The sequence below is a fragment of the Psammomys obesus genome, unplaced genomic scaffold, assembly GCF_907164565.1.
Source record: "Psammomys obesus unplaced genomic scaffold, mPsaObe1.curated_primary_1811, whole genome shotgun sequence".
In the NCBI taxonomy this organism is placed as follows: Eukaryota; Metazoa; Chordata; class Mammalia; order Rodentia; family Muridae; genus Psammomys; species Psammomys obesus.
Window position 1 is genome coordinate 14,169,615 of NW_026596162.1, and position 25,153 is coordinate 14,194,767.

The 25,153-nt window shown below is 38.9% G+C and overlaps 2 protein-coding genes across 3 annotated transcripts in view; one reads left to right on the forward strand and one right to left on the reverse strand.

The window, feature by feature from the left end:
• Positions 1–11,910, forward strand: part of Ecm2 (extracellular matrix protein 2) — a 35,494-nt gene extending 23,584 nt beyond the window's left edge. The window contains exons 6-10 of the mRNA XM_055595205.1: positions 264–399; positions 5,617–5,774; positions 9,263–9,402; positions 10,541–10,867; positions 11,717–11,910. Coding sequence (XP_055451180.1) covers positions 264–399; positions 5,617–5,774; positions 9,263–9,402; positions 10,541–10,867; positions 11,717–11,885 — 930 coding nt within the window. The 3' untranslated portion in view covers positions 11,886–11,910. The remainder of the gene's footprint in view (positions 1–263; positions 400–5,616; positions 5,775–9,262; positions 9,403–10,540; positions 10,868–11,716) is intronic.
• The window catches only part of Cenpp (centromere protein P), a 200,579-nt gene that overhangs the window by 68,648 nt on the left and 106,778 nt on the right, over positions 1–25,153 (reverse strand). The window lies entirely within an intron of this gene.

Here is a 25,153-nt window from a genome sequence, read left to right on the forward strand (position 1 = left end):
ATCTACCCATCCATATAGTGCTATTTTATAATATTTTTCTAGCATAAATATTAATGCAATTAGAAAACTGCACTTTATAAATATACTATAATTAACTATTAACATTCACAACAGGTTTAAATTACTGGATTCAGGTAATTCTGTTTATTGCTAAGAAGTTAGAATCTTAGGCCTCACAAAATAAGACTGACCATTATATGGGGAATATTGCAAAATAGCTGTGACTGGAAAATAATTGTAATTTTGAGACTTGTTTTTTTAAGTTTTTGAAGAAGTTAATACGCCTGAACATGGATGGAAATAGTTTGGTACATATTCCTTCAGAATTACCATCTACACTGGAAGAACTCAAAATAAATGACAACAATCTCCAGGCTATCGATGAAAAAAGTTTATCAGGTATTTAACTTGTGAGTAAGTGTGCATGCTTTGGTGACCAGAAGTAAATGATGTCAGGTGTCTTCCTCTATCATTTTCTTCTCTCTCTCTCTCTCTCTCTCTCTCTCTCTCTCTCTCTCTCGAGGTAAAGGTCTCTCACCGAACCTGGACGATTGGCTAGACTGGCTGGCTGGTCAATAGTAAGTCCGCAGATCTTTCTATTTCTGCTTCCTACAGCTACGGTTATAGGCATGTCTTGCAACATCAAGTGTGGACCAGAGTGTTGGGAATCTGAATTCAGTTACTCATACCTGAAACAGCAAATACTTTACCTACTGGGCCATTTCCCCAGACCAACATTTTTTCCCATACCCGTCCTTCTTAAAAATTCTTCCCTCATATATTACGTCCCCACAGTTTCCCCTCCTACTCTCCACCTCTCCTCTCTCCCAGCTCCAATTTGCCTCCTTCTCCTTTAGAAATAAAGGCCTCCCAGGAATATCAACTAAACATGGCATATCAAGTTTTAATAAGTCTAGGTACTTCCCCATATATTAAGGATGGACAAGCCACCAGGGGGGAAAAGGTACCAAAAGTAGCAAAAGAATCAGAGACAGCCTCTGCTCCCACTGTTAGGCGTCCCACAAGGCCAAGCTATACAACCATAACGCATACACAGAGGACCTAGGTCATATCCATATAGGCTCCCCAATTTTGGGTTCAGTATCTGTGAGCCCCCATGAGTCCTGTTAGTTGATTCTTTTGATCTATTGTGGTATCCTTGACCCCTCTAGCTCCTACAATCCTGTCCCACAACCCCTCTGCAGGATTCCCTGGGCTCTGCCTATTGTTCGGCTGTGGGTTTCTTCATCAGTTCCCATCTGTACCTCCCCCTTTTGCTGCCCCAGACAAACATTTTTAAATGGTAGATTTTATAACCATTCTTCTCTTATCCTATAGAAATTGATTTACAGTATTGCTAAATGCATAACTAGAAAAATTTAGGCTATTTCACCAATAAGTTGATTAACTTAGTCGCTTACCCAATAAATATAAGTGTCATATTGCCCTTTCAACGTCCTGCTGTCTTTAAAACAAAACCCCACCGTAATCTTAACTAAACTTATTCTTAATGATGCCAGGTGCTCATCATTCACAGCATAGGGCCCATACGGCCTTTGATGTCTAGAGCTGCACTAATCCTTCCCGAACACCGTTTATTTGGGGCTCACTGTGCCCTTATGCACTGCTACTTAACTTTCCGTATGCTGCAACCTCAGTCCAAGTGTATGCATTAAAGGAATGAACGTGGCTGTGTGAGGCAGAGGTGCTGCTACACTGTGGGGCAAGCAGCTTTGGCAGCTCTGTTCCTGAGAGTATATAGGTTGACGTCCTGCTAATTCTGTCCCCGTGGTACATGAAATGAAGCTGCCACCACAGCTGGGCTTTCTGATGCACAATTCAGGAAGTATGCTTACACTGGCTAGAGCAGGCTCTTACTCCTTCTCCAGTGAGAGGCAGCTGACGGCACTGAACTGCAGCGGCTGCACAGGTGTCATCATGTGTCACTTTGCACAAATCCTAACTGATAGCTTTGATTAGCTTATGAAATTCCCTTAAGACAAGACTGCCTGAGTGTCTTTTTCATCTCAGTAACCATATAGCATTACTCTTGAAGTGTAGTGCCCAACAACTTTCTGCTAACTTGACCTGAAACAGTTATTGAGCAATAGTGAAAGAGAGAGAGCATATAAAGGAACAAACGATCTAAGTATTACTTCTGATAGCTTCCAAAACACTTCATAGGAAAAAACACTTCCACTGATGAGAAAAGGATAGCAATTATGAGAACTGCCAGATGTGAGGATTACATAGTTATGGAACTACTCAGTTTCCAGATTGATTCAAGTGTGCACATGAAAAACATTAATAAACAGACTTTGATGGGCTTTGTTGTATGGAAAGGACACTGGAAACTTTAATTTCTAACTGCTTTGTTAGACTGAAAGAAACACAGAATTGAGAACATGCATATAAATAGACTGTGTGAACAGAGTTTACATTTCTACATCTGCTATTAAAATGATACCCTATAGACATAAAATGCTCATTTTTCTTTTCTGAGGCAGGGCCTCTCTATGCAGTTCAGGCTGGCCTTGAACTTCCAATCTTCCTGGCTTAGCTTTCCAGGTGTTAGATTGAGTTATGAGCCAGCATGCCTTACCATGTGCTGCCTATTTTGAAGTTTTTCTCATATATCCCTGGAACAGCTTCTTGGCACACTTTGTCCCTCTCACACAAATACTTTGTATTTCCAGAGTGTTGATTCGTAGTCCTGGTTTACTTCCCATCTTCTCTCTTATATCTATGCGCCAAGCACAGAATGAGGAAGCCTCATGTTTATGTTGGTGGCCAGAAAAGCTCTTTTCTGCTCTCTCACAAAAGAAGTCTCCTGAACTTACTCTGTGGCTTGGGCTCTTACTCCTGTTGTGCACTGGTACCCCGGGCTGCTGGCTATTCCTTGGCGGGGGCAGCTGCTGAATCCCTTGCCTCTGGTGAGTTCTGTTACTGTGGATGATGGCTAGCAGATGAGCCATCTCATCCAGTGCTGTGACATAGCCTTTCTGTGTTGCCTCCAAATGCTACTATCCTCTGGTAATCCTTCCATGTAGCTACTCACCAATGACCTTTTAGATCACAGGTGTAGAGAAATGGAAAACCAAGAGGAAAAAAAAGCACATGAAAGAAAAAGATAATTCTAGATACTGTAGGAACTGTAGGCAGGATGGGCTGATAGTCAAGTGCTGAGGGAGGTGTGTAAGGACACACATAACAAGTGAAGTGAAGGAGACAATCTGAGACCTTCAACAGGTACTAAATAGAGGGGGAAGTTCTACCATGGTGGAAGGATAAAAGGCAGTGGGAATAGGATGTGCTTCAGAACATTCCTATCATGCCTACTGACCAGAACAATCAAACTAAGTCAGCATGGCTGCTTTAGTCCACAAGGAACACTAACAAACACCACTGCACCCACAATGCGGCATGACCTTACCCACAACAAAGGTCTTTTACCTGTATTTTCTAGTTAGAATCCTTTCAACAGTAAGCTCAGCTGTAACGTAAATGTTCTTTACCCAACTGCTGACATACACACAGAGGAAACAGCACAGGGGCACAGACCATTGTACCCTGTTTCTCAGGGTGTCACCTAACAGCCTTTACTCCTACTCTCCACTTTTCAGGGGAGACCTAAACTTCAAGATCTGCCAGCATGTTAGAGACCCTCTGTACCTTTAACTTTGGAAGTAAGATAGAAAGAACTCTAACTATGAACCTTAGTTTCCTGGCTGTCCTCCCTATTTCCTGCAACCCAATCCTTGATTGATCCCAAGTACCAGCACCAGAGTAATCTGTTCTTATGTGGCTTTTGTCATAGCATCCTGAGAGCCTAACCTACAACCAAGGCACAGTGGCACCCACTCTGAATAACAATTTTACCCTGCTGTATACAATCCACCACAGAGGCCTCCATCCCAGTGAGCTCAAATAGCATGTGCTCACTTGGCTGCTTCAGCCTGAAACTCCTCTTAACTCTATCTAAATCTTTGTATCTCTAAGTATATTCCACACCACTGCAATAAACACCATGTTCTCGTAGAATCTTTTGTCATTTATTTTCTCCACTCCTGATGTCACTCTCTGCTGTTGCCCAGTACAGGCCTGAGCTGCATCTGCTGTAATGCTGATGACAGAGGTTGAACAGGGAAACATCCCCTATTTGGGGAATCTTGTCTACACCCTGAACCTGTGACTCAGAGGCCTCTGGGTATGACATTGTTGAGAGGTGTATGTTCTATTTGACCTAGGTAATACCACTCCTGAAGCCAGTAAAAACAGTGTAGAAAAAAAACAAAACAACAAACAAAAAATTGTTCATATAAAGGCCTTCTTTGGTAGCTCAGTCTGAATACATGGAGAATTATGATCATTTTTAAAAAACAAAACAAAAAACCTTTCATTTGGCTTCACTTTGTGCCAGTAAATGAGTAACTATAATGGGAATTCATTGCTCTGATTTTGTTTTTCCTTTTTCTTTTTTCTTTTTGGTGGTGGCAGATAGAGTCTCACTATGTAGCTCTGGCTGTCTTGGAACTCACTATGTAGACCAGGCTAGCCTCAAACTCACAGAAACCCACCTGCCTCTGCCTCCCTGAGTGCTGGGACTACAGGTGTGTACTATGACGTCTGACACTTCTGTGCATTTCTTCATTGTTGAGAGATTTGGGGTTTCCTTTCTGTGTTACAGAGAACGGAATCACCATCCCATTGCCTATTGCATTACCAATTCATACCTATAGGCATCTGCAAATGCCTCCAATAATTTTGATGATACCCTACTCCTTCAATTTGAAATTCCCGCTTGGCAAGTGTTTTAATCATGGTTATTATTGTTGAGATGAACACTATGACCAGAGTAACTTGGGAGGAAAGGGTTTATTTGGCTTTTTCTTCTACATCCCTACTTATTATCAAAGGAAGCTTAGGACAGGGACTTAAGCAGGGTTGGAACTCCAAGGCAAGAGCTGATGCAGAAGCCACGTAGGGTGCTTCTTACTGGCTTGTTCCCCAAGGCATTCTCAGCCTGCTTTCTTATAGAACCCAATACCATAAATGCAGGGTGGTCCCATCCACAAAGGGATGAGTCCCCCCATCCCTCCCCCCCACTGATCACTAATTATAAAATGCCCTATAGGCTTGTGTTCAGCTTGGATTTATGGAGACATTTTCTCAATTGAGGTTCCCTCCTCTCAGATGACTGCAGCTGTGTCAAGGTGATATAAAACTGTCCAGCACAGACAGCATGGCCTCTAGAGGTGATCCTTACTCTCTGTCTACCTTCTTTCTTGTTTCTGTTCCTTATATAATATTTGTACCCTTCAACACCTGAATGATTTTCCCCAATGACTCCTGTCCTGGTAGAATTGTGCAGAAGCCACTTATAAAATTCTCAGGAAATGGAATTACGGAGGAAGCAAAGAAAGAGAAATTACAAAGTCCAAATACACTGACTGTTTTTCAAATGGTTTCTTTCTTCTGTTTACTGTTTCTTTTTTCTGCAGTGCTGGGGCTCTGGCCCAGGTCCTAGGCAAGATTTTGCCACTGTGCCACATCATCAGACTTCAAACTGCATGCTTTTAAAGTTATTCTAATATTTGGATAATTTTATTTTTCTAGACTTAAATCAACTTGTCACCTTAGAATTGGAAGGAAATAATCTCAGTGAAATCAATGTCAACCCTTTAGCTTTCAAATCTTTGAAGAGCCTATCATACCTCCGTCTGGGAAAAAACAAATTTAGAATCATACCACAAGGTCTTCCTGCTTCTATTGAGGTACTGATATCTTTCTTCTAATTTCTGTTTTATTTCCTGAGACAGGATCTCAGTGTGTAGGCCATGCTGGCCTAGAAATCATGATCTTCCTGCTTCAGCCTCCTGAGTGCTGGAACTGAAGGTGTGGACCATTACAATAAAATTCTAATTTTGTTTTGGTTTGTGTCGGTATCTTGAGACAGTTTCTCTGTGTACCTTTGGCTGTCCTGGATTCCCTCTGTAGACCAGGTTGGCCTTGAACTCGGAGATATGCCTGCCTCTGCCTCCCTGAGTGCTGGGATTACAGGTGTGTGCCACCAGGCCTGGCTTTTCTTCTAATGTTTTAAATGTATTACATAAGACAAAAAAAAAATATAGAAGATAAATATATCCTTTAAATATTATTATTAGTGTTTGTCTGTGTGACACACAGAGAGAAACAGAGACATGCATCAATACATGCACACACATATCACAAGGTGTAAATGGAAGTCAGAGCACAACATTTGAGTATTGGTTTTTCTTCCTTCTTTCATGGATTCTTGGGCTCAAGTCCAGGTTGTTAGGCTTGTATTGTAAGTATTTATGTATTAGCTATACATACAGCTTAGTAGATAATAAATATGTATAAATATATATAATACATATACGTGGCTTAGTAGATTTTGTGTGTGTGTGTGTGTGTGTGTGTGTGTGTGTGTGTGTAAAACCTGAGTAAAGCCACATTCTGACCTAATAGTAACAATATGAAAGGATCATGGACTTAAGAATTGTACCATAAGGTCATGCATAAACTGGGCCTAGGCCCCATACAAAGATGTAGCAGATGGGCAGCTTAGGCTTCAAGAGTAAGGGAAGTAGGGACTGCATCGGACATGGATTCATTTGCCAGCTTTTAGATCACTTTCCCCTCGGGATTGCCTTGACAGGCCACAGGGGAAGAGGACACAATCAGTCCTGATGCAACTTGATGAGCTGGGGTGGATGGGAAAAGGAGCACCCCTTTTATGAAGATAAGGAGATGGTGGAGAATGGAGGATGGGGCTGGAAAGGGAGAAGGGAGGGGCTACAAGGATTTAAAGTGAATAAAACAAATGGAAAATTAAGGAAAATTAAAAAAAAAATAATTATACCAATAAGTCCTGGACTACTTCAGCAACTCCGAAGCTTAGAAATGTCCACCAGTTCTACCCTAAACTGTACTGTGTCTGACTTCTGGCTCTAGAGCCTGTTCCTGTTTCAGATCTTCTAGAGTCCTGAGTGGCTCCTAGGAGTGTTCTTTCCTGTTCAGGTGGTCTTTGGCCATCAACTACTAATGCTCATTACTTGAATTAGGAACATGAGGTCCAGAGCTGCAATTCAGGTTTCCTTATCTGAACTTCATGTTCATCCCACACAAAGCCAGAATAGAGTTCCTCTAGTCCTAGTTACCCAGAACAGAGGTCCAGCTATTGTGATTTCACGCAGCTGTCCGACTACACCTTCCTGCCTCTGCTATTGCTGAGGAGACATAGCTATGTAACAATGGCATTTACCAGCACCTGGCTTCACATCCAAATCCTCTAGTACTTTGTTTTTAAAGAAGACCTTATTATCCCAGGCTAGGCTCGAACACCTGGACCTTCTGCTTCTACCTTCCAAGTGTTGAAATTATACACATGTACCACCACGCCTTGTTTTATTTGGTACTGAGAATCAAACCCCTATCCTCAAGCCCTCATGTAAGTCATTAAGACATAAAAACGCCTGGACCTATCCTTGACATGCTAATTCTGATGCTTGGTTAGCAAGGTCAGACATCTAAAATTATTTTTTAAAGTTGAAAATTTTAGGGGCCAAGGAGATGGCTCAACTGCTAACCCACCTGATGATAACTAACCCTGACACCTGAGTTTGACCCCTGAGAGTCATACTGTAGAGGTATCTGATACAAGTTGTTTTCTGATCTCCACACGTGTCTATCCACAGACACATATGCACATAAAATAAATGTAAAGACATTTTAAATATTTTGATACATGCAACTGGCAAAACATATACATGTTCAACTTAGGTGATGTTCCCAGCCTGGCTTCTGTCTCTCCAAAGGGACCTATTTCCACTAACCTTGGAAATTCTGGACATACAGTAAACAGCACATGCTATTTAAAGGCCAGCCTGCAAGTAACACATCTGAAGGCTGTCACAAAGCAATCTTTCCTAAAGCTTCAGAGTCTTTGCATATGGAAGAGTAATCCAGAACTTACTTAAATAGCTCTTCCTGGGATGTATTTGGGTAGGAATTTCTACTTTCCAAGGCTCATGAGGTGATTCTGTTATACATGTGAGTTTGGAAACCTCTCATATAATTAATTCATCCCTTAATTACACAGGACAATAAAGCAAAAAGCTGGAATATTGTTTTATGCATTAACACATGCCAAAATTAAGTTAGTAAATGAAAATAACCATGATGTGAATAAAAAGTTACATTTAACATATAAGCCAATTCTACTCATGCATCCTAAGTACAGCCAGAAAAACTTAATAATTCAGAACTTTTAGTACAAATGTTTTTCTAATACCAGGAACTTAAAAGTAGCTGGCTACTCAAAACTTGGTAGTTCTAGTAAAGTGCACTCTTATCCAAGTTAAGGTTCTTAATGAACTTTATGAGTAATAAATTATAACTCATCTAAAAACATGGGCCTAAAATAATTATAGGTACTATGGAATACTGGGAGGCTGGTCTGATGCTAAGGCTCAGCCAGGCCAGCCCCTCATGCATCAGCCCTGGAACCCAGGGTGGGCATTCACCTTCCTACAGGCCTGAGCTTCTCACTGGTAAGTTGTGATTATTTCTACTCCTAATTTTCAGTGTTTTGCAGCTCAAGTGACATAATTAACGCAAGTTTATAAAAGTAATTATAAGTTTATAATTACTCAGGTAATTTATAAGATTACATGATATGCTGTATCATGTGTTATGGCTAAAAAGCTAAGCTTATTTGGTTGAAGAGATAACTTGGTAAAATGTTCGCCACACAAATGTAAGGATCCAACTTTGATTTCTAGCACCTATTCAGGTTTTTATGTGGTAGTGTGCATCTGTCTTCCCAGCATGAGACAGGGAGACAGGGGACCTCTGGAACCCACTAGTTCAGTCTAGGGGAATCAGTGATCACTAGGTTCAGTAAGACATCCTGTCTCAAAAAGTGAGGTGGAGAGTGACTGAAAAAGGTACACCTCATACCAACCTGTCCTTCACATGCTCCTGCACGCATGTTCATGTACAGCCCACTCAAATATGCATATGCCTAACACACAACGCAAATTGATTTACTACCACAAGCCTGACAGGTAGTACCTTTTATTTTAGTAGCTATACAATTTGACCACTTAAAAGCATGAACTAACTTGAATAATATGACTTGAAGTAATACTAATGAGAATAGTCTATTTCAGTTTTTGTGAAATTGAGCATCACTGAACACCAATGGAAGAAAAATAATATTTTCTCTTATTTATAGGAGTTATACCTAGAAAATAATCAAATTGAAGAAATAACTGAAATTTGTTTCAATCACACCAGAAAGATCACTATGATTGTATTACGTTATAATAAAATAGAAGAAAGTCGGATTGCGCCTTTAGCATGGATAAATCAAGAGTAAGTATCTACCACAGTTTAACTTTCTAAGCATCCCTTCCCATGGAACTGTTACTGTTAATTCCAACAATTAGCTACTTCCCTGAGTTTCCAAACCATTCATTATACAACTGGCATTATGACCACTACACTGCCTGTGAACACGTTTAAGTGCTGAGCTGGCAAAAAATGAGGGCTGACCCCAACAGTCAAATGTTACCCTAGCAGCGTGTTTACCTCAGAGGTTGTTTAAATGGCATAATCATCTGCACACAGAGAGGAGTAAGGAGACAACCCTTTTCTTCACCATTAAATGGAAATGCCAGACTGTGGAGGCCAGACCTATCCTTCTACATCATACTGCCTTCTTTGACTCAAACCATTTCTCTATCTTAAGAAGGCTTTGTTTGAGAATAGAGGTACAAAATATAATCCACCTTCCTAGATAGGAATCAACAGCCTATTTGCAGTCTTTAGCAATGACTGAATGAGTTGAAGGCAAGCCCTGTCTGATTATCATGTTCAATGGATATGTACAGACAAAGGCTGCATGTCTGCAAAAATATGCCAACAAGTCTACTAGCCTGGGAAATGGGTTGTTCAGAGAAATGATAAGAGGCTTTGGACCCAGCTGAGGGATAATGAAGTCTTTCATGAATAGAGGGGTCCTTTATTTCAGGAAAAGGACTGGGCAGAAGCCCTTGTAGACTTGTGGGAAGCTTCTGAAATAAAGCAGGGAGCTTACCACATTCCTGGGACTTCCCAGGGCATGAATGCTTCTAGATCCTTCCATATCACTCTAATCCCTTTATCTCTCTGGAAGTCTCAGATTTGCCAGATTATAAATAAGTAAGAACAAAAAAAATAAAGGCAAACCCACCCTCACCCTAAATCAGGAAACACTGCAACTAAAGGCTCCTGGATGTCATTTGATTAACAATTTGAACTTAGTTCCCCCATTTCCCAAAGGCTCTGAGTTTTCTACCTGGACTCTGATACGACACCCATAGCTAAAGAATGGTGTGAATACTGGTATGAACATGATCTTGAGAGCCAGACAGACCAAGGCTGGCATATAATCTAGTTCTGTTTAGGATCATCAGGATGATCAGTCAGTCTCTTGAGGTTCATTATCCTGTTCACTTTTCCTTTGTTGCAGAAATCTTGAATCTATCGATCTGTCCTACAACAAGCTTTACCACGTTCCCTCCTATCTACCCAAGTCTCTGCTGCACCTTGTACTAATTGGGAACCAAATTGAACGGATCCCTGGCTATGTGTTTGGCCACATGGAACCAGGCCTGGAGTACTTGTACCTGTCTTTTAATAGACTTTCTGATGATGGTGTGGACCTGGTCTCATTCTATGGGGCATATCATTCTCTGAGAGAATTATTTCTGGATCACAATGACCTAAAGTCCATACCACCCGGAATAGGAGAAATGAAAGCACTGCATTTTCTGAGGCTGAACAACAATAAGATTCGGTAAATTTTGGATTTTTCAAGTATCAATTTAAATTTTGGTTGACAAACACCCAAAATATACACCCTTGCATTTATTTTGAAGAGAAAAAATGGTGCTAAAGAGTAATTAGAACAAAAAAAAAACTGGCAATGTTAGTAATGCCTAAAATAGAACAATAGGTATGTGAAGATTCATAATAATTTCTACTTTTGTATTAATTTTATAATTTTCCATATATTAAGTAGAATATTGTTAAATAATATGTAGAGCCTTGAAGATAGATTCATTTAAGGCTGTAAAGCAATAAATATACTATACTACAATCCCCATGTATATACAGAGTGTGATCTGCAGAGTAGAATCTAGGGTTTCACACAGGCAAATTCTGAATAAATTTACTGGGACTCAACCTCCTTCACTTTGGGAGACATGTTTCTTCTTGTTTAATCATTATGCCTGCCTAGGGAACATGGGTGACTACCAGAACAATATGAAACAGTATGGAACCAGTATGGTGGCTCATGCTTATAATTCAAGTTATTGAGAGGTAAGGGCAACAGGTTCAGGAGTTCAAGATCAGTCTTGGATATCCCTATACAATAAGAGAGGTTTCTGTTTTAAATCAAAGAGTAGGAAGAGCTCCCTCACTTTGCAGGTTGTGAGTCTGCTCCATTAGAGCACTCTTGCAGTCTCATTTCTTATAGTCGTCTTTAAACTCACTGCAAGTCTTCATTAGGTTCCTGAGTTCTGGAATTACAAATGTGAGTCACCATGTCATGCCTAACTGCAACATTATTAAAAACTTAACTTCTAAATGCTAACGTTAGATTCTTGGACTGCTTAGAATTTCTATGTCCATCTTTCTTTAGGAATATTCTTCCAGAACAAATCTGCAGTGCTGAAGAGGATGAGGACTCAGCTCTAGAATATCTTCATCTTGAAAACAATTATATTAGAGTTAGAGAAATCTCATCCTATGCATTTTCATGCATAAGACTGTATTCAAGTATTGTTCTTAAACCACAAAACATCAAGTAGCTTCAAGTTTTCTTTGGCTACTTATAAATTTTACTCATGCATTAAAAATTTACATCTCTTTATTGTCTGTGTGTGTATGTGTTTGTGCACATGAGTGAAGTGCCCTTAGGAACCAGTAGAGGGTGCTGGATGTCCTGGAGCTGGAGTCACAGGTGGTTCTGCCAACTGATAATGTGTGTTATGAACTGAACTTGGGTAAGGGTAGCACATGTTCTTAATGGCTTGAACCATGTCTCTAGCCCCCAACATACCATTCTAATGCTAACTTTTTGGCTCAGATAATCTTATAGTAGTTACATGCACATTGGTAATGGCAAGGAAAGCTTTCAGAAGATCACAAAAATTCTACACTATAAGTCTAGAATTATTTTTTAAAGTAAAAAAAAAAAAGACATTTCAAGACTGCTTGCATTCTTCAACAAGATCAGAAGATTACAAAAAGTAAGCTGGGCAAGGTGGCACATGCCTTTAATCCCTGAATTTGGGAGGCAGAGGCAGGAGTTTGAGCCCAGCCTTGGCTATATAGTGAGTTTCTGGACAGAAACCCTGTCTCAGAAAACAACAAACAAACAAACAAAAGTGAAAAGTACTTTGCTAAAAATACAAACTACTGTTAACTATAAGCTAAGTTAAATGTAAACATAACTCATTTCTGAAGACATTCCTTTCCAGTTACTATAGTTAGCAACCATCTCTTTTTCCATAATTACTAAAATGTACTTTTTATCAGTTTAATGAATAACGTAGTATTTGTTAGACACTGACTTGCAATGATTTTTTTATTAATGCAAATTTGATCGATCTATCTATCTATCTATCTATCTATCTATCTATCTATCTATCTATCTGGATAAAGTCTTACTCTGTAGCTTTGGCTGGCCTGAAAGTTACCAGGTGCTAGGACTAAAGGTATGTGCAGCCATGATGACCTTAGATCTCTGTAATGGTAAAATTTTTATATGCTACACACAGAAACTATGTTGATTTCTTTCATTAACTCTCAGTTTTGTGTTCTGAAGAAGCACTAGTGTCATGACTTAAGTTCTAGCTTTGGCCTCTGCCTTAGTTTCTTTTCCTGTTACTGTGATAAAAATACCTCAATAAAAGCCAACACAAGGAAGAAAGGATTTATTTTATTATGCAGTTTAGGGGTATAACCCATCATGGGGCAGGGAAGTCAAAGGAGGAGGCGACTGAAGCAGCTGGTCACACTGTGTATAAAATTAGGAACTAGAAGCAATGAATGCTTGTGCTCAAGTCAAAGGGAACTCAAACTGAGGAAGATAAGGCAATGGAATTAATATCTAAATATAACAGTGATGAGTTATTAAACGATTTATTTCTAATTCTCACACTTTTTATTTTTATTTTTAGATAGGATTTCTCTATGTAGCCTTGGCTGTCCTAGACTCGATTTGTAGAGCAGGCTGGCCTCGAACTCACAGAGATCCGTCTGCTTCTTCCTCCCTGAGTGCACCACTGACCGGGCTCACACTTTTTATTTTCAAACTGTGTCTCACTCTGTAGCTCAGGATGCCTTTGAACTCACTATGGTCCTTTGTTTCTGCTTCCCAAGTGTTAGGATTACAGGTATTCATCACCTGTCAATCTTACTGTGACTTGCTTTAGTTTTATTATGATGCCACTTTAGAGAGCCAATGACAAACATAACTGAGAAGTTCTCTCCTTTCTGGGAGGATTGTAAGCAGGAAATCAAGTATGAGGCAAGCACTGTCAATCAGGTGGTGATGAAGAGAGCGTATCAACCCAGGGTTCCTCTGCCAGGGCCTGAGTGCTCTCAGGGAATATGTGGCCACAGTAAAGAGCCTTCAAGGAAAGGATGGTGCCTGTAGCAGCAGACACAGATGCACTTGGCCAGCTAGGCCCATTTCCCCCAACTTTGTTAAGATAACAGAATCTCTAATAAAGCTAAAAATCTGAATGACAGTTGAAACTTTGTCCTGAATTTGGAAGATTCATTTATTTCTGTAGTGGGAGTTTTAGTTTCTTTTAAAAATCAGTTATGTAAACATGTTTTTGTTTTAATCTCAGGTGTGAGATATGGGGCTGCTTTAGACTGTCCACAGCAGCAGACTATTTGCCTTGTGTGGGCTCTGAGAGGATATGATTTTTGTCAGCTGTGGATAGTTTAATTCTGGGGAAAATAAATGCCAGAGTCTAGAGAGGGTCAGGGGACTCCAAGGGATGGGGTGGGGGGAGGCTGCTGCTCCTGGTTGCTGTTGCTGCAGTTTGATGAGAAGAAGTTGGAGATGTCTGAAATGAAGATTGGATTTTCCTCAAAGGACTATGTCCCTAAACAGCAGGAAATAGCTATAGAGAACTATGGCCCCTCTCCCCACTAATCTTCTTTCTCTCCCACCTGGGGTTGAGGCGTTGGAAGAGATTGGGGTGCAGAATGGAGGTAGAGATATAAGAAACCAAAAATAAAATAGATAAAAAGAACGGCTACAGATTTCAAATGTTTTTATAGTTTCATGAATGCTTTCAACATGGAACCTGTTCAGTCTTGAAACCTCATCATGTTCTGAATGGGATGTTTTAATTTTATAGAAAGTGAAAAATGTTCGTACAGCAAAAACTCTTCTTGATACAACGTTTATAACAAACAGATGTTCAGTCTGTCCTCATAAATCAGTTGTGACTAAGGAAGTCTTAAGGACTAGCCACGGTTGGGAAAACATTAATGCATGTCTTGACTTTGCACAAATGTTCAAGAAATGGTGTTTGTATTCTTAATTTTGAGAGCTGGCTTGTTATTCATGATTATTTTAATAAATGCTGTGATATGATCAAGTTGAAAACATATATAGCCTGGTTATATGAATAAATAAATACCAGAAACCAGAAAAAGACCTAAAGCACTATATTTCGAGTAGATAGTGATCAGATCACACAAGGCTCATAGGAATTTAGGTCACTGATAAGAAGTGAGCAGTGGCTATTTGTGAGAGGACAGGCTGCACCTGGCTTGTAGTGCAAGCAACAGATGGAAAGGAAGACAAGAAAGTCAGGGAATCACAGGGCTGGTGGGTGAATGAAGTACGAGGGTACATGCTTTGAGAGTCAGCTCACCCTCATCTCAAGGCACAGGGGACAAGCCAAGCTCACCACCAGTCTCCAGACTTGAGCACCTGTCTTTCCAAAGCTAGCTCTCAGGTACAGCAAGAAGTGACTCTTCAGGAAGCATCCTCCTACTTCATGCTCATGGTAACATCACTGAGGTTAGATCTGGGTTTACTAGTTATGTCTAATTGACTGTTTGCTGTTTCTAGTGAGATATGATGTCTTTGTATATGGGGGTATTGCATGACAGCTAGATGGAGAGGTATACTGTGCTTTTTCAAAAGGAATGTAAAACTCAGGAGAAAATAAAGAATCCATCTCTTGAATCCTTACATGCTGGGCATAGTAGGCAATAAAAATGGGCATTGAATAAACAAAACATTTCGTCTTCCTGGTCCTCAGTGCAAAATGCATCAATTCACAGGTTATCCAAAGTTAATACAAACATTAACGCCCTCAAAAAAAAAAAAAAAAAAAAAAAAAAAACCCAAAAAAACAGGAAAGAACCTGAAAAAAAAATTAAGCATTTTGCAGGGTAGTGGTCGTGCATGCCTTTAATCCCAGCACTTGGGAGGCAGAGGCAGGTGGATCTCTATGAGTTCAAGACCAGCCTGGTTTACAGAGGAAGTTTCAGGCCAGCCAGAGCTATACAGAGAAACCTTGTCTTGAAAAACAAAACAACAACAAAAAAAAGCATTCCCAAGAGAAAACTGGGAAACTAAAAGGAAAAAAAAAAAATCACAGGGTCATGAAGTTAATCAGGGATAATTGTTCTTATTAAAATTGTTCTAATTAATCTTTCCTAACTTAGAGAAAGGGTATTTTAACTTTGTGTGGCTGTGCGGGAATGTACAAGTATACAGGTACCCACAGAGGCCAAAAGTATCAAACTCTTTTGGGGCTAGAAGTTACAGGCTGCCTGACGTGGGTGCTGGGAACTTGTGTCCTCTGAACAGTGTACAACTTAATTGCTGAGCTAGTTTTCCAGCCCAGATTGTATTCTTTATTAAATCATGCTTTGACAACTGGAAATACTCAGTAATCAATATGGTTGTTCTGCATCACAGTCTTTCCAAAGCCATCATTTAAATATACCATGAATTACTATGTTCCCAAGACGATGATTTAATGAAATACTCAAGTTCTGCTGTTTAAGGGAAACCTCAAGGGGTGGTATAAATAAAACGCTACATGATATCAATTCCATCCTTTCCCCTTATTTAGGGAAAGAGTAAAATTTTCCTCAGAGAAGAATTTATAAACTGAGACAACTGAACTTTGTTTATGGTTGCATATCAGTTCAGATCACTGATTGACCTAAAATTAAAAAAAAATATATTAAAAGAATGCATTACAAGAAATTTGTGTTCATATCTAATCTAATCCAGGCAATCATTAGATGCCCCTAAGCTCTAGATTCTGTGAAATATCGAGATTTATCTCCAGTACTTAAAAAAAAAAGGAGCATGATACCTTGGAACTGAAATCAATATTATTCATAGACCTGGTCTAAAACTCAGACCCATCTTCCAGTATCCTCATCCATAAAATTGGGGAAAAAACTGTGTTCCACAATGGATGGACAATTAAATGATGTGATGTCATAAATGCTGTGCCTAGGGCTGACTTTTGAAAGTGAGTATCAATGTCTTCATCTAGACACTTCAGCAAACAGGCACATAGGGAATTAACTAAATTACTCAAGGTTCCCAGGCCTTTTGTGTGGTGCCTATTACTATCTAAAGTAGCATTTCACTAGGATTGGATAAACAGTGGAGAAAAAGAATAGGCTAAGGACACCAGGGCAGTGTTCAGCACAGTGCTCTGTACTGGGCCAGATAGACAGAAAACACCTCAGGCTTCTCGGCTGGCCAGGAAGGTTTGTATAGGGAACCTAGTCATGCCAGCAGCTCAGCAAACCATGGCTTTCCTAAAGAGCAGGAGGGGAATCAACAAAACCGAAGTGTGACCATCTTTTCACTGTGCCATAGCATGTTCACATTCATGACACAGAACAGAATGAACTCTGGTGTAGGAAATCCCTGAGCTGGGCTCCAGGCTAAGAGAGCGTATTAGGTGTGAAAGTTGAAATTCAGAGTCAAAAGTACTTCTCACCCTAGACTGAAGAACAAGCAGATGGCTCAGAGCTTAAGAGCATTTGTTGCTCTTGCAGCTGACCCGGGCTCAGTTCCTAGCACTCACATGATGGCTCACAGTCCTTTATAACTCTAGTTCTGGGAAATACAATGCTCTCTTCTGATCCCTGTGGGCACCGGGCATGGTGCATTTATTCACACACATGCAGGCAAAACACTCATGCACATAAAAAGTAAATCTAAAAAACTTTTAAAAAGAAAAACACAAACTAACTGACCAAGGCTGGAGAAATGCCTCAGTGGTTAAGAGCACTTGCTGTGCTTCCAGGGGACTCACAAATATTCAGTTCCCAGCACACACACTATGTATCACACAAGCCACATGTAACTCCAAACTCCAAGGAATGTGACACCCTCTTCTGGCTGCCTCAGGCACCCAACTATACTAAGACATATATACAATAAGCAAACAAACAAGTAATTCTTCAAACAATAACAAAGAAACCCCACCAGGTTTGGGGTGGTGACATAGGCCTAAAATCCCTGTACTCAAAAAGGTAAGGCAAGGTAAGCACTCAAGTTTGAGGCCAGCCTGGGCTACATATATAGTAAATTATGCATAAGTCTGGGCTAGGAGCAAACAAACCAAATTGATAAGAAAATTTAATTTGACTTGTATGCAAGTCACTTTGGATGCTTGCAATATCCAAAAACTGTAAAAACAAAGCCCTGTATAATACTTGTAACAGCCAACCAAAATAGAACTGGTATTTGATCAATAAGCCTGTGTAGTAGACAGACTCCTCCCTTAGAAACAACATCTGAGTCCCTAATACAGTCTGCACGGAGAGTTCAGGCCTTTCTAGCATGCAGCAAAGTTGGAGCAGAATATCACACGGCTAGTTTGTCCTTTCCTACTTCATTTCTGGACCTATGACTATTAGTTCCAACTGAATCTAACCCAACTGAACCAGACAGGGGTGAATATGATCAAGATATATTATATGGGAATTTCAAAGACCTAATACAAAAATTTCACAAACACAAACCTGAAAGCTAGTATTTTTCTCCTGTAACCCAAAAAGGCTTCCAGAAAAGAAAACTACTGCATACTATAGTTCTGTGGATTGCATGTTCCAGTCTATGTGTAAGAAGGAAGTCCCTGGAATATTACTTACATGCTCTTGCTTCAAAATGTGCTGAACAAGAGCATCTGAAACTGAGAGGGTTGCCAGAACTCTATCATCTGCTATCATTTGCAAAGGAACAAATGGTTTAACTTTTAAGTATATCTTCATGATTACACAACTAAAAAGTAACAATATGACATTTTTCTGTTAAACTTTGTTTCCCTTTAAACATATAAATGAATAGAGTATAAACTTACATACTAGCTTATTTTTTCCTTTGCATAAAATGTGAAGAATGTGAACACTACACCAGGGAAAGCAGAACTGTCTTACAAATAACATGTGATTATACTAAATGAGTATTAGTTTGGAAGAGAATAAGAATACATCATGTTATTAAAATGTTCTGGTTTGTTTCTAAGTAACAATCTCTGTGGTCAAATAAACTTACATCAAGCCATCAGTGGATATAAGCAAGTTTTTTTGTAAGCTGAGATCAGTTGGAGGTTCACTGTTTTGCATAAAGTGGAAATTACATTCACAAGTACCAAATTTGCATGTGAACTACTGAAGACTAACCCAACTAGTATTCCAACCCCCTTCCCCAATGCATTCTAAGCTGGAGTTCTATTGTAGGACATCCCTTTAGGACTGTGACAAATGCTATTTGCATGTATCAGAGTATTTATGAAATGGGCCTGGGGAGATAGCTCAATTAGTAAACTATTTGCCATACAAAAGACCCCAGGACCAATCAAGAAAGCCAGACATACTGGTGTGTGCTTTTAATCTTGGCACTGGGAAGGTGGAAAGAGATCCCAAGATTCACTGGTCAGACACACAAGAGGCTCTCTCTTAAAACACAAAGTGGAAGAGACCAGCAGAACAACACTTGAGGGTGACCCTGTGTCTCTACATGCACACACACACACACACACACACACACTTGCATACCTACAAACAGATTTATAAAACATCAGCACAAATGCTACATGGGTTTATGAATGCAAGTTAAGGACTGGAAAGATGGGTCCGTGGTTACGAGCACAGACTGTTACTGCACACATTCAGTTTCCAGCTCCCACATGCTGTGGCAGGTTACAACCATCTGTAACTCCAGCTCCAGAGATTTGGCCTCTGCTGGCACCAAGCACACACGTGATACACATACATACATACATATGTAAAAAACAAAAACCACATATACATAAAATAAAATAAATAAATCTTAAAAAGAAACCTTGATTAGGTTACCAATTAAATTAACTTAAAATAATTTTACTTAAAAATTACTATAATAAAGATAAATCAAAGGGTTACAATTAAGACAAGCTGGTTCATCTCATCCAATGTTAAATATTTATTTATTCTACTTATTAACATTTTCAAGGCTACAGGAAAGTTAAAAAATAATATTATATACAGTTGAATGCTCTCCATTTACACATAACAATTAGTACTTTAGAATTTATCTGTCTCTGCTTTCATATCAGTGATTGTTTATCCATCTATCCCCTTACATCTAAATCTGTATGTATATTCATCTACTACTCAGGAATCAATTTGGGCCTTTTGAACATATTCTTAACATTCATCTTCAATATCTCAGTATCAATCACTTCAGAGCAAGATTTCCTTACCACTGAGCCAATTATTATTTTTACATACTCAATTATAAAAAAGTAACTGAACATTGAGTATTATTAAGCACAACATCCATATTCGGATCTCATATGTCCCAATGGGTCCTACACTGCAGTGTATGAGGTTCAGGGCCTAAAGGAAGCTCATAGGCCTCTTAGGCATGATATCCCTTCCAGTGGGAAATGACATTTGGAAACAGAGACCTGGAAGCTAGCTGTAATCACTGTTCTCAGGTCCTCTCAAAGGAACATGCTGGGATATTTATTTAAAATACAACCATTTCTTGCACTGAATTCTCAAAGCAGAAAGACATTTTAAGACTCCAGCAGTTACTTTTCTGTTGTGGTAAAACACCATGACCTGGGTGGCTTAGAGAAGGAAGATTTACTTTGGCTTCTGGTTCCAGAGGTTTAGGAGCACACCCTGGCTGAAACAGGGCAGCAAGTGAAGGAAATGAAAATGGCAGTTGGAGTAGAAGCTGAGAGATCACATTCTCAACTACAAACACAAATCAGAGAGCAAATATGAAGTGAAATGAAACCATAAGCACTCAAAGCCTGCCCCAAGAGGTCAACAGCAACGCTCTACCTACCAAGGGTTCCACAACCTCTCCAAAAAGTGTCAAGGAGATCATGTTTTCAAATACCAGAGCCTCCAGGAGATACTTCTCATTCCAACTACCACAGAGACATTTAACAGTATTTCATATCCATATACTATAAGTTAAATTGTATCGTAAAACTTTTTATTATTCATAAATGCAATCGGGTTCATGTTAAATGACAAGATAGCAGCAACTCTTCTTTCATAACCTGAAACCTCAAGCAAGTGCTCTGCCCCATAAATTGTCATTGCAGCAATGAACCCATAAAAGGTCAGGGCATCAGAGGACAGAGGAAATATCTACAATAAACATGAGAGAATTTTGCCCCAGGACTTCAGGTTGGTTTTGCTGGATAGCATTATTCAAGCTATACTTAAAAAAAAAAAAAAAGGACTTAGTTGCAAGATTTCTTGATTTTCTTTTTTTAAAAGCCATATGCTCTAAATCCAGCTGCAGACAATAGTGAGTATAGTTCATGTTCTATAGTTAGAAATTCTGATCAACATGCCTAACTAGTCCTCCATAAGAAACATAAATATGAGAAAAAAAAAAACTAAAAATATGAACCTTCCCCAAAAGTTTTTGTAGGTATCCACTAAATGCAAAACCCTAGGCTATTAGCCAAACAAGCCAATACAAGCCCAGGCTACAATTTGGGCACTTTAGAGGCTGAGTAAGGAAAACCACAAATTCTAGGCCAGTCTGAGATACTTAGAGCGAGCATGTTTCAAGAGAAACAAACAAAACAAAACCTTGTAGTATACATATTTGCATTCTAGAACAAACAAAACAAATATGTGGTATACATATTTGCATTCTATGATTCAGTGCTCTTGGCCATTCTTTTTGTTTTGTTTTTGTTTTTCAAGACAAGGTTTTTCTGTGTAGCCCTGGCTACACAGATCCATTTGCTTCTGCCTCCCATGTGCTGAGATTAAATGCCTGCACCACTATGCCCAGCATCCTTCGACATTATTAAGATGTATGGCATACATCCTTGCAGTCTTCACCATACTGTGAGGACCCTGGACCTGTCATCTCACCCCATTTTCCTTCACAGAACTAGAATTTTTTCCATATTTCTAAGAATGTGAGGGAGTGCTAGACACTAAAATACAAAGTGCTGGCAGGCAATTATGTGTGCCCACAGGCCACCCATGTCACAGCTCCTACAGCACTTTTCTTACCCATTACTTTTTTTTTTAGTTCCATAAGACGGTTTTTCATGCTCTTATTTTAATTTGTATTATGGACTTTGATGTCTGTTGTCCATGTCTATACCAGAAGGATTAGACATCATCTTAGGAATCATATTTGAGCACAATTATTAGTTTTATTTTCATAATCATTAGTATATAGGGCAAAACAAAAAATAAATTTGCATTTTATACAGTTTTTTAAGCAGTTAAATTTTCTGTTCACAAAATAAAAAGAATATTACTTAAATTTGGTAATTTATCTCATTTGTAACAAAATATAACCACAACTTCTAAAGATAGTTATAATACAACTAGTTCTTCAATGTTTAGAGCAAAACATGAATGGAGAGGTGGGGAAAGCCACCAAAACTTGTAGAAAAGAGAAAGAATTAGCCTTCCATAGACCTAAGGGGTCTTATTCAAAGGTGATTTTCTCAGAATGCAGGATGAGACACACAGCTCTATAACACTGTCCTGGGGAAGGAGAGTTTCTGTTTACACCTTGCTGTGCCCTGGGAGAAGCTAAGACACAGCAATTCCCACCTAGTTAAAATGCATACATACAACTCTCCAATAGTAAGATTTTAAATGTTCATAACAATGCTTTAGAAGGTAACTAACTGCGTTGCATATGTTAATAATGTGTGGCCTATGTCTACGACGTATACAGTAGTGAGAATGAACTATTGCCAACCACAGTCACAGGAAGCTCTCAAAGCCCTAATGCTGAATGAGCAGACAGACACAGGAAGACTGCATAATGTGACCGCCTGTGCATGAAGTGCAAAAAGCAAGCTGCGGTGCTGGAGTGATCTCTGCTGGGGAAGGTGAGAAGGGGTTCAGATTCTTGATAAATAATTAGAATTAACTGAGCTCTACCATTATGCTATGTTTACATCATTTAATGTTTCAATAAACTGTTAAAATACAAAACAAGTCATTGTGCAGGACAAGTTGAATTTTACTCATGAGCTCCTCTTTATGACTGCACTGATGGAACTGAGGCAGAGGCTGACTGCTCTGGGCACAGATTAATAAAGTACAGTTTATACTTTCATCCTGTTCCTAGTCCATCAGGCTAACAGATACATTTACAACTAAAGTGCAAAGAAATAATGAGTATGAGCATCTGCCCCAGGAAGATGTTGCTGAGCAGCCTGCATGCAGCACCACCTGAGATAAAATAAATGGGGATCTGGAAGTGCTACGCTGCCTATGACATCAGACTTGAGGTTAAAAGATGAGCCTTTTACATACGAGATGGAAAGATGAACACCAGTCAAGCTTCCTGACACATGTGAGATACACATTTTCTATGGTTGTCGCTGGCTCAATTCTGTGCCATTTCTCTGCAGACTGGGAACAACAAATGATGAGACTTTTTGACAGGACAGACTAGATTTCAGGTAACTCATTCAACTATAGTGTAAACAGGCTGTTCACAAATCTGCATAAACCATCAAGTCATTCACAGCAATCATCTATACCAACTGAGCCTTTCCCCTTAGAGTCAGACAAACATCCTGTCTTAAAGGATCGTGTGCTTAATGGATGTGGGGCTCTTGGAGTAGAAAACAGGATTTTTTTTCCCCCCTCAGAGACTGGAATCTCTTGAACACCAGTGAGGAAAGAGCTGAGATTTGTGCAAAGAAAAGGTATAGGAGTTACCTGGCTGAAAATAGCTGTCTATATCAGGATCAGTTCCTTAAGATGCCTATTTCAGTGTTAAGAGCTATAAAAAAAAAAAAAAAGTCTTGAGACATCTGTTTAACATAATGCTTCAGTCATTCTGAGAAAACAAAGTCATGGCTACTTAGGTAGGTGCACACTTTGGGTTCACACTTAGATAATATTGGTGTTCTTTGCTAACACTGATAAATGTTTTATTAGCTTATAAAAGGAGAGTGATTTTTGAAACTAATTTATAGGTATTCATTCATGTAATAATTTCACAGAATATCCTCAAATCAGTATTTCTAGAGTGACTGACTACAGTTTCAATGGCCAGTTGCCATGAATTATTAAACTCTTTTTTTTCTTCCAAATCTTCCAGTAGACGTCTAGAGTTTAGCTGGAAGTTTTGGCTACGATACAAACAGTGATGGAAAACATATGAGCAGTAACAAGTTTTAATCTCGCTCCTTAGCGTGAACATGGACTAATCTGTGGAGGCGTTTACTCAGCATCACCAGGGTGCAGCCACACAGAGCTGGGAGCAGGGCTGGTGTTTGATTGGGTGTTTTTTTTATTTTCTTTTAATGTAACACTTTTCTTTTCTTCTTAAAGAGTTTGAGGATACTTACATTATAGCTGAGGAATACAGGGTGGATAAATTCTACTTTGAAGAAAACTTCTCTTCTGACAAGGTATGTTTTCATGTCTCTATTACATGTACCAGTATGCAGTTATTTTATTGTTGATACAGTTGATATTGTTGATACAGCTATATTAATGTTATTAATAAACATTTGTGAATTATATGTTAAAATTTAAACCGTAGTTCTTTAGAATAAGCATTATTAAAAAAACCTCTACATTTTTGTAACTAAAATTACTTTAGTTTTATGTCTTATACTAGAGCTATTTTAATCATTATCCATTTTTTTAAAAGTAAAAAAACTGTCATAATGCTTTATCATCAATGTTAACATGACTGGTTTTAAAAAGACTCACACAATCTTTTCAGAACACAATATTACTTACATAATTAATGTTAAAGAAGTTAAAACATATTAGATATATTAAAGTCATTCACTATGTAAATCCGATACTGTTTCTTTAAATATATAAATTATTCAAATGTCATCTTTGTCTATACCTTTAAAAACCTGTATTTTTCCTTGATAAATATCTTATTGTACAATGACATGGTACTGAGCAATTGTAACAGAAATTAACATAATTTCAAGAAAGAATACCTATCATAGTTTAACCAGGTCTATATCCCATATGAAAAATTAGAGACTCCTATTCATAAACTTCATACTCAAAGATTTCCTTTGTCCTTTCACAAAGTGTTTTTTTTTTTTTTTTAAAAAAAAGCACCCTTTTTATTATATCTTAGATCTTAAAAATTAAAGAATGCTTTCACCTCTCTTCTCCCAATAATCTAAACAGAACATAGTATTCTTTCATGCTAATGTATTCAGAGGTGTGGCTGCCATGAAAACAGTGGCCATATGCTGTAAGGACCAAGTCACAAAGTCACAAAGAGCCTGAGGGGTTTCTGTGTATTTTATCTATTGTTTTTAAAATAGTGTGCTTTATCATTTTATTTTTCTTGAAATCCAACCAATAATCATTATGTTGAGAAAGAAAAAGAAAGAAAGAGAGAAAGAAAGAAAGAAAGAAAGAAAGAAAGAAAGAAAGAAAGAAAGAAAGAAAGAAAGAAAGAAGGAAGGAAGGAAGGAAGGAAGAAAGGGAGGCAGATGGAGCAGAAGCCCCAGCTCATGTGAGAGTATCTGAGCTGCTGTTTCTCATTTGGTTTTGGCATGAAGCACTGCAGTGTAAC